Consider the following 10,559-nt stretch of genomic DNA (forward strand, 5'->3'; position numbering starts at 1 on the left):
TTAGCCATAAACATTCTATTTCACTACCCTGAATAAAATAAAAATAAAAATGTAGTCTTTAAATATACAGAAGATGTGTTTATTTAACATGGGCGTTCGTGTTTTACTTGAGAAGTCACAGTGGATATTGTGCATGTTTAATAAACAAATAATCAGCCTCATTTTTAAAGATGACATTGGCGACATCGAGATATTCTAAAACAACGTTACAGGGGAGATGATTTGTTTGTTGACTATATTAAACAAACTTTATTTGTAAAGCTTTATATAATTTGTACATATAGCCTATGGTATATAATTCTATAGTCTATTGCATGTTTGATAGATTTAAGATGTATAATGTAATAATAAACATGCACTGTGCACATGTACGAGCAAAGAATAGTTACATTTGGAGTTCTGTAAAAAAAAAAACATGATCGATAAGGAACTGTATAAAATTACAGCAGCTCATCTGGTCGGGAAATCCTGTATTTAACTTTCTAAACATCGTAAGTGGTCTGTGGAGTTTTACGGTCTTTAAATGTCCTTAGGCTTTAGTTTTTGTAAAGATACGCAGCAAACAGCCCACATTTAATGTGAACAAACAACCTCTTTTGTTAACGACAAGGGAAATCAAATGCAATCCTCTTTAAAAAATAATAAGCACAGGCTTTAATCGAAAACTTTTAAATAGCTTCTTACCCAAACTGCAAGGAAGTGATAAAATAGAAATCCTCTGGTGGCATTTTTTTTTTTTTAAAGATTTTTATTTGAAAGCATTTGCCATGCTCTCCATCTTTATTTTTTTATTTTTTTTAATAACAAACGTTTACGTAATTGATGACGAATAGTCGTTTAGAAATAACGTACCATATTTTGTCTTTTTACAATTTAATAAGATAAGTCTAAGCACCGAAATAGGCCTACAAGTCCAAATTAGGACAAACTAATCTGTTCGCGGAGCTCATAAAGAAATATGTAGAGGCATTAAAACAGTTCCAAAGGCTAATGATTTTATTATCATTCATTCAGACCTTACCTCATTTGAAATCACTGCAGGGAATTCTGCTTAACTTACACATTTTATAAACGCGATGACTAAAATGCAATGGCAAACTGAGTAGATGCATGTGTTTCCACACAGCCAGAGGCTTTCTGCCTAACTATTAGCATCATTTCAGTCCTTCAGTGACATTAATTGCGGGAGGCAGCAGAAGAAAGGCTGTTTAAGTGCTCTGTCACTTGCGTTGGACCTTTCACCTCATCACAGGCTGGAATGCGTCCTCAAGAGCGCCACTGTGCCACATGTACACCTGGAGATGCACCGTGCACACGCCTTTGCAGGATCAAATGAAGGGGATTAAACAAAGAAAAGTCATTTTCTGCTTTCTGATTTGGACCTCTCAGTCACAAATATTCAAAAACTGATTTATGATTTATGATTTAATGACGCACAGAAAATTAACCTCGGCTGTGATGACAAAAGTCATGGTTTACATATTTTTAAATATAAAAATGAACAAAAACACAAGAAACAAAAATAATAGAGTACTAATAATTCGTGAGAGTTTATTTCTTCTCGTCGTATTAAAACCGTTCTTTTTTTGTTTTGTTTTGGAAGGTCTGTTAAATTGCACACAATTTTACAGTTTATTTCTCATATCAAACACACCTAAAAAATGAAGTCCTTTCAGGTCTGCATGCGTTTAAAAATGTAGATAACCCGTGTGATTTATTAACCTCGTTACAGGAGCCGCGCGCCATGCGTTCCTGACCTTTCCAAATGTTTCATGACATTACGTGGAAATAATGCAACTGTTTCAGGACTTATTTGCGGTGGCGTTTTAAACATGCTTTATTTAGCATTTCCAGCGTTGTGACTGAATAAATAAAACATCACCTTTTCTGAATCTCAATTATTTTATCGTGCGTGCGTAATATGTAGATTACACAGCCAAATAAACATAGGGAATATTCGTTCGTTTACGAAAAAAAAAACGTTTTTAAGGTTTAATCCTCTTCCATATGAACTAATCTGAATATCAAAACGTGCGACGTTAAGACCTTATCAAACAGAAACAGATGATCAGATTTGAATGATCACGAAGGAATTCGAATAAACTCGATTCTAACCCGCTGCTGGGAAGCATCCAGTGAAACATGCGTTGTTTTGTGTTTTCGTCCAGATCATTTCTTAAACCATTTATTAAACTATAATAAACTAGCACATATTGATTGATTACCTGTGTATTTGTGAGCTTTCGTTTCGAACCTCTGCCTTTGACTCCTGCAGAAATCCAAGGCAATGAATGCAGGAAATGTACGAATATTCACTTTTTAGAAACTTTTTCCTTCGCTTTTTTAGTTGCACGTTGCTCTCTGCGGACTGTGGAGCTGGAAACACACGGCTGTGTTTTGTGCTTGTTGGCCATGCCCTCTGACTTCATATTCTGCAGGGTTAAAGGGTCCTCAATTTGCATACACATTTCTAGCCTCAAATTTTCAATATGTTACCTGATCTTGTAATAAAAACACCAAAACGCGTGTATAATTTACTAAACCATTTATGTGTTTTAAGAATAGGTTTATAACGTTTACAATTATTTCATACTTATCGAAAATAAATAGTTTAGGCTTTGTTTAGCTCAACGTTTTTTTTCTCGGTTGAATAAGAACACACTGAATTATAGTTCATTTCGATGGTTGGTGCCGTAATTTCAAACCAAATAAATGTCACATCCTTGTGATTTTAGCATAAACTAGCATCACAAGTGAAATGATACAACCCGAGCGTCCGATTCCTGCGCATCGCATGTCAAACCGAGCTCTCAAGTTCGTATAAAGAGAAATCTCCGATGTTTGGAGGAGAATTCAGGTTGTGAGCGCCACTTATCAAAATGCGAAAGCTATAGATTGATGTAAAAAAGCTGACGCCACTTGGAAGCTCAAAATGATACAAATTTGCGAGCGGAGCCGTTCTGATGGCATTCTTTGCGTATCTTTTGCTCCGTGAGTATTTATGAAGTCCTTTCAGGTCTGCATGCGTTTAAAAATGTAGATAACCCGTGTGATTTATTAACCTCGTTACAGGAGCCGCGCGCCATGCGTTCCTGACCTTTCCAAATGTTTCATGACATTACGTGGAAATAATGCAACTGTTTCAGGACTTATTTGCGGTGGCGTTTTAAACATGCTTTATTTAGCATTTCCAGCGTTGTGACTGAATAAATAAAACATCACCTTTTCTGAATCTCAATTATTTTATCGTGCGTGCGTAATATGTAGATTACACAGCCAAATAAACATAGGGAATATTCGTTCGTTTACGAAAAAAAAAACGTTTTTAAGGTTTAATCCTCTTCCATATGAACTAATCTGAATATCAAAACGTGCGACGTTAAGACCTTATCAAACAGATGATCAGATTTGAATGATCAGGAAGGAATTCGAATAAACTCGATTCTAACCCGCTGCTGGGAAGCACCCAGTGAAACATGCGTTGTTTTGTGTTTTCGTCCAGATCATTTCTTAAACCATTTATTAAACTATAATAAACTAGCACATATTGATTGATTACCTGTGTATTTGTGAGCTTTCGTTTCGAACCTCTGCCTTTGACTCCTGCAGAAATCCAAGGCAATGAATGCAGGAAATGTACGAATATTCACTTTTTAGAAACTTTTTCCTTCGCTTTTTTAGTTGCACGTTGCTCTCTGCGGACTGTGGAGCTGGAAACACACGGCTGTGTTTTGTGCTTGTTGGCCATGCCCTCTGACTTCATATTCTGCAGGGTTAAAGGGTCCTCAATTTGCATACACATTTCTAGCCTCAAATTTTCAATATGTTACCTGATCTTGTAATAAAAACACCAAAACGCGTGTATAATTTACTAAACCATTTATGTGTTTTAAGAATAGGTTTATAACGTTTACAATTATTTCATACTTATCGAAAATAAATAGTTTAGGCTTTGTTTAGCTCAACGTTTTTTTTCTCGGTTGAATAAGAACACACTGAATTATAGTTCATTTCGATGGTTGGTGCCGTAATTTCAAACCAAATAAATGTCACATCCTTGTGATTTTAGCATAAACTAGCATCACAAGTGAAATGATACAACCCGAGCGTCCGATTCCTGCGCATCGCATGTCAAACCGAGCTCTCAAGTTCGTATAAAGAGAAATCTCCGATGTTTGGAGGAGAATTCAGGTTGTGAGCGCCACTTATCAAAATGCGAAAGCTATAGATTGATGTAAAAAAGCTGACGCCACTTGGAAGCTCAAAATGATACAAATTTGCGAGCGGAGCCGTTCTGATGGCATTCTTTGCGTATCTTTTGCTCCGTGAGTATTTTCTTCAATTACTGGGATGTCGATGGCTCGTCGCTCCGCCCCCCGTGTTTGTCGTAAACCCGCAGTCTGACGGGAATAAGGCAGAAATAAGAGCGTCCAGGACTCGCCTCTTTCTCCAGGACGCACATTCGGACTTCAGAGAACGCGGTTACGCACGGCGGACACGTCGCGCGCACATCCACGGGCTTGTGGCAGCTTCAGCAAACTCGCTCGCGGGCTGAACCATGTCCTTCAGCCCCAAACATTCAACGCCTTTCTCAGTGAGCGATATTTTGAGCCCGATCGAGGAGAATCAAGATCTGGTTCCAGAATCACAGGTATAAAATGAAACGCCAGGCGAAGGATAAAGCGTCGCAGCCGCAGCAGGACAGCGGAAACCTGTGCGCTCAGCAGTCGCCGCGGCGCGTGGCTGTGCCGGTGCTGGTTAAGGACGGTAAACCGTGTCAGAACGGCTCCAGCACGCCGACGTCGGTCCATCAGCAGGTGCAGAGCGTGCTGGGCAGCGAGACTTTAGCTTCAGCAGAGGATCTGGAGGAGATGTCGCCCAGTCCTCCTCTGATGAACGGCCTCTCTCAGACTGACGCCGCGCTCATCGAGTACACGAGCGGCATGGTGAGCTCCAACCTGCTGTACGGCAGAACGTGGTGAGATTTCAGCCAGCGGTCATTTTTACCACACCTACGGGAACGATAATTGAATTTAAGACTTTTTTTTTTTTTAAAAACAGCACTCGTCTGATGCAGCGGTCCGCGGACCCTCACGTGAATTGTATGGATTGTAACTTTAAATCATTATTGAATGAAAATCTCTCCTGCGGATGAGGAGGAGGAGTGTGTGATGAAGACTAGTCTAGCGTGATGCCATTAATCCGACATCAGTTTTGTTGCTTTGTAAAATACAAGCTGTAGATGAAGACATGTTTTGTGTACATATCTAACACTGGACAAAGAATGCTTTCTTGAAGTCTTTTGTAAGTTTAAAAGGAAACTAAATAAATATGAGTGCTGCAAATATGAAAGAACCACTTGAATTCAGTATTAAATCATTTTTGTTCCTCATAAAGTTTGATAGAGCAAACCGAGCAGCAATTATTATGCATTAAAGGTCTAAAAATACTAGCTTAAAAGAGAGAGAGATAAAGCATTATTTATAGTAATTATAAATTAGACCAAGGAAATCTAAAAGGTTAGGCTGAATATACGCTAAGAGTTTTTTTTCCACGACGTTGCAAATAAAAAAAAAAACAATTTCAACTTCAAAATTGCACGTTTAATTCAGTGTTAAGTAACGTTTCTTGGTAATTAATTGTGAAATGTTCTGGCATTTCTGAGTGAAATTTCACTGAATTTAATTGTGTAAAACGCTTGCTAAAGAGCTTATCGGAGGCGATTTAGATAAAATTAGGACAAACACCGATATTTTTTCGTACTTTTATTTGCTATAAATGTTAAATATATATAGCAAATGAAATGCATTTCCTTATGAAACAATAAGAACGAATTAGTTTGTTTCCCAAATTATTACACATGTTAAATGCGTGTATATTGACCCTTTTTTTTTGCATTGGTCGAATTTACTTTGATTTTAACGAAAAAAATTAAATATTCTAATAGGTCAAAAATAAAAGGAAAGCTTTTTTAAAATAGCAGATTTACTCGTGTTGGTCATTTTCATGCATTCCAATCAACTATGTATTATTATGGTTTAATCCATTAATTAATTCAAGACTCATTTTAAACAGACTCTCAATTTCCACCTGCATCTGTAATTGCCAAGAAAAAAGCTATGAATATTCATTTAAAGATTAAAATACAACTCTGCTCACCACAGCTATGCATTGGGAGTTTATAAACAGATGCAGAACGTGCTGGGCAGCGAGACTTTAGCTTCAGCAGAGGATCTGGAGGAGATGTCGCCCAGTCCTCCTCTGATGAACGGCCTCTCTCAGACTGACGCCGCGCTCATCGAGTACACGAGCGGCATGGTGAGCTCCAACCTGCTGTACGGCAGAACGTGGTGAGATTTCAGCCAGCGGTCATTTTTACCACACCTACGGGAACGATAATTGAATTTAAGACTTTTTTTTTTTTTAAAAACAGCACTCGTCTGATGCAGCGGTCCGCGGACCCTCACGTGAATTGTATGGATTGTAACTTTAAATCATTATTGAATGAAAATCTCTCCTGCGGATGAGGAGGAGGAGTGTGTGATGAAGACTAGTCTAGCGTGATGCCATTAATCCGACATCAGTTTTGTTGCTTTGTAAAATACAAGCTGTAGATGAAATGTTTTGTGTACATATCTAACACTGGACAAAGAATGCTTTCTTGAAGTCTTTTGTAAGTTTAAAAGGAAACTAAATAAATATGAGTGCTGCAAATATGAAAGAACCACTTGAATTCAGTATTAAATCATTTTTGTTCCTCATAAAGTTTGATAGAGCAAACCGAGCAGCAATTATTATGCATTAAAGGTCTAAAAATACTAGCTTAAAAGAGAGAGAGATAAAGCATTATTTATAGTAATTATAAATTAGACCAAGGAAATCTAAAAGGTTAGGCTGAATATACGCTAAGAGTTTTTTTTCCACGACGTTGCAAATAAAAAAAAAAACAATTTCAACTTCAAAATTGCACGTTTAATTCAGTGTTAAGTAACGTTTCTTGGTAATTAATTGTGAAATGTTCTGGCATTTCTGAGTGAAATTTCACTGAATTTAATTGTGTAAAACGCTTGCTAAAGAGCTTATCGGAGGCGATTTAGATAAAATTAGGACAAACACCGATATTTTTTCGTACTTTTATTTGCTATAAATGTTAAATATATATAGCAAATGAAATGCATTTCCTTATGAAACAATAAGAACGAATTAGTTTGTTTCCCAAATTATTACACATGTTAAATGCGTGTATATTGACCCTTTTTTTTTGCATTGGTCGAATTTACTTTGATTTTAACGAAAAAAATTAAATATTCTAATAGGTCAAAAATAAAAGGAAAGCTTTTTTAAAATAGCAGATTTACTCGTGTTGGTCATTTTCATGCATTCCAATCAACTATGTATTATTATGGTTTAATCCATTAATTAATTCAAGACTCATTTTAAACAGACTCTCAATTTCCACCTGCATCTGTAATTGCCAAGAAAAAAGCTATGAATATTCATTTAAAGATTAAAATACAACTCTGCTCACCACAGCTATGCATTGGGAGTTTATAAACAGATCTGCGTTAAAATAAATGATTAAAATTGAAATCCAATGAATTTTTAATAAAACACAAACACAAAGAAAATAGCTAAACTCAGCAGTCTTGTCTCTTATGTGTATTTCATAAGTTTCACAGGCATATTCTTAAAAATCGGTACATAAGAACATGTTGTCAGTAAAACAAGAAACAAAAACAAAAAAAAAAACTTTACAAATCAACCGCCCAAAAAAGACAATGTTTACTTGGAAAAAAAATAAGAAGCCTTCTTTCATATAAGGCTGAGAGTTCAGTTCCAGTTGTAGCGTTGTGAGGGTGGAGGTAACCCATAACCCTGTCCAAACCCCTGAAAGACAAGCAGAGCTTTCCATGAGCATGAGGTTTTATGCCTGTGTGTTTTCACTGAAATTATCAGGAGGCGGTCAGACCTGCTGATGTCCTCCCCCGCGGCTGTCCTGCTGGTTGTGAGGGGGTCTCCATCCTCCTCGTCCTCTCTCCTGGTTCTGCTGGTACGCGGTGCTCTGGGACTGCATGGCCCGATCCCAACCGTGAGCTCCATGCTGGAATCTGTGGAGATCAGAGCAAACTCGTCAGCAAACACAATGGTCACACAGAAGAGAAAAAAAGTCTTCAGGAAGCTTCAGAAAAATCACAAACTGAGCAAGCAGCTAAAAAAAAAAAAAAAAAAAAAAAAAAAAAAAAAAAAAAAAAAAAAAAAAAAAAAAGCACAATTCCTATTGATTAAAATATTTCCAGAGCACATCTAGAAAAATACATATTAAACTACATAAAAGAAATTTCCACTTTTTTTTGCCAGACATTCCATGAATTAATGATTAATTTCCAGTCATTTGTGAGTAATGGATAATGTTAAAATAAGTAAATAAATAAACCAAAATATATCCTTTATACAAAATATCTTTAAATTCTTTTATTATATTTTTTCTAAATTTATTTAGCAAGGATGCATTAAATTGATCAAAACTGACAGCAAAGACATTTACAATGTTACAAAAGGTTTCCAATTTCGAATAAATGTTTTTCATTTGAAATTTCTATTCAAAGAATCCTAAGAAAAAAAATATATCATGGCTTTCACAAAAATATGAAGCAGCACAGCTGTTGATAATAAGAAATGTTTCTTGAGCAGCAAATCAGCATATTAGAATGATTTCTGAAGGATCATGTGACACTGAAGACTGGAGTAATGATGCTGAAAATTCAGCTTTACATCACAGGAATAAATGCCATTTTACAATATATACAAATAGATGACAGTTATTTGGAATGTAATAATATTTCACTGTTTTTTGATCAAATAAATGCAGCCTTGTTGAGCTGGAGAGACTTCTTTCAAAAACGTAAAAAAATTAAATCTCACCGACCTAAAACTTGTATATTTAGCTAAAAATATTTCCACAATTTATAAACCTTCATGATTTATTCGAGGCTTGGATGATCACTTTCACCATTCCCTGATATTTTCTGGTTTTCAAAGACCACAGCAACCCTAATCTTTCATTAGAAACCACAAAGATCTCAAATCCAGCAGTACAAATAATGAGATTTCAGCTGAAGTGGCTTTGAAATGCAAAGGCCAGCTCATTCTTTGATTCCCACTTCACTCGTCGCCATCAAAACTAGTCTAACGTCTCCCGAATGCTACAAAAAACACGGCTGTAACCTGGGTACGACCGTAAACCAGCTCACCTACCAACGCCTCCCAAAATCTACGGTTCTCTACAGAAGGGAGGCGGACATCAGCATCCCTCATTACTGACGCAGCTCACAATCTTCCTGAGGAATCCATAATCCCTCCTCCAGGTTCCTTGTGCATTTCATTCGGCTCCGTCCCGAACGGTTAAAGAAACTCTGCTGCTCTAATAACTACTGACCTAAGGTGACACAGGGCCACAATGGGCTGCCGGGCCTAAAAAGCTGAACCAAAAGAAGCTGATTAGTCCCTGAAGTGGTCTGGAGCCAGAATCAATGGCGGCTCTGTGCGGCCCCCAGTGGCCCCTGTGCACAAGAGACGGTGAAGCGCAACCGCATTAGTGCTGCCTCATTAAGCCCTGCAAACCTCTTTAGGAGAACATCTGTTTAGCGCGCAGAGAAAATAATTCAGTCCGGCCCCCCCAGGAAGAACATCAATAACTCGTATCCTACACAGGAAGACCACTAACACCGGGAGAGGAAAGGTAACTGGAGTTTGTTTGGTCATTTCAGGGCTGGACCAAACAATTATTTTGATAATTGATTAATCTAATGATTATTAGAACAATTAATCACTGATTATTTGACAGATGAATCAGTAGGTTTTGACTGATTATTCCAGGGTAGGGCTGCACGATATTGGAAAAAACTCACATTGCGATATTTTATTTTTCTGCAATATATATTACGATATGAAAAGAAAAACACTACATGACTTGAATGGTTTATTTGGAAAAAAAAAAAAAATCAATGATTGGGGTGATTTTGTAGGGGAGTAAATCAGAATAGGAAATAAACAAGTTACAAGCATAGTTAACAGAACAACGATACAAATTAAATAAGCAGTGCTTTATATTTTTCAGGTAAGTATAACAGTATTCAGTACAGAAATTGAATAATCAAATGTAAAATAACACTGCATAGTCTTCACTGAATAAATTAAATCTAATAAATCTGTGTTAAAGCTACAGAAGTGATTTTTCTTTGTTTTGTTTGATTAACATTCATAACACAAAGCCTCAGGAACATTAAACTGCAGTAAACCAATATACTGTTATACATCCATTTTCTTTCTCAATTGTTTCCCTTCACCTAAGCATCTGTGTTTACAAGGATACTTGGAGAGCACAGTATTTCAGGCACAAATAGATGCAGAAGTGAACAGAAATTAGTGTTCACGTGCATCTGCGGGGCTCTCACAGTGGCTTCACCGGACGCGAGCGGCGCGGTGCGACATGACAAAATACAATGAACCCATAATAATCAGTGATGCTGTCTGTCTACACTGGATGCGGCGCGGCACGA

General features: G+C 37.0%; 2 protein-coding genes across 2 annotated transcripts in view; one reads left to right on the forward strand and one right to left on the reverse strand.

The window, feature by feature from the left end:
- Positions 1-4,658: 4,658 nt before the first annotated feature.
- On the forward strand, positions 4,659-5,021 carry LOC107719411 (homeobox protein Nkx-2.4-like). The gene has a single exon (XM_016526823.1). It carries the CDS (start codon positions 4,659-4,661, stop codon positions 4,980-4,982), a length of 324 nt encoding a protein of 107 aa, XP_016382309.1. The 3' UTR covers positions 4,983-5,021.
- Positions 5,022-7,765: 2,744 nt separating this feature from the next.
- LOC107719412 (5'-3' exoribonuclease 2-like) overlaps positions 7,766-10,559 on the reverse strand; it is a 32,350-nt gene continuing 29,556 nt past the window's right edge. The window contains exons 28-29 of the mRNA XM_016526824.1: positions 7,970-8,108; positions 7,766-7,887 (exon numbers count right to left, since the gene is read on the reverse strand). Of these exons, the coding sequence (XP_016382310.1) occupies positions 7,831-7,887; positions 7,970-8,108 (196 nt within the window). The 3' untranslated portion in view covers positions 7,766-7,830. The remainder of the gene's footprint in view (positions 7,888-7,969; positions 8,109-10,559) is intronic.

Source organism: Sinocyclocheilus rhinocerous, unplaced genomic scaffold (assembly GCF_001515625.1).
Source record: "Sinocyclocheilus rhinocerous isolate Xijiao unplaced genomic scaffold, SAMN03320098_v1.1 scaffold303, whole genome shotgun sequence".
Taxonomy (NCBI): domain Eukaryota; kingdom Metazoa; phylum Chordata; class Actinopteri; order Cypriniformes; family Cyprinidae; genus Sinocyclocheilus; species Sinocyclocheilus rhinocerous.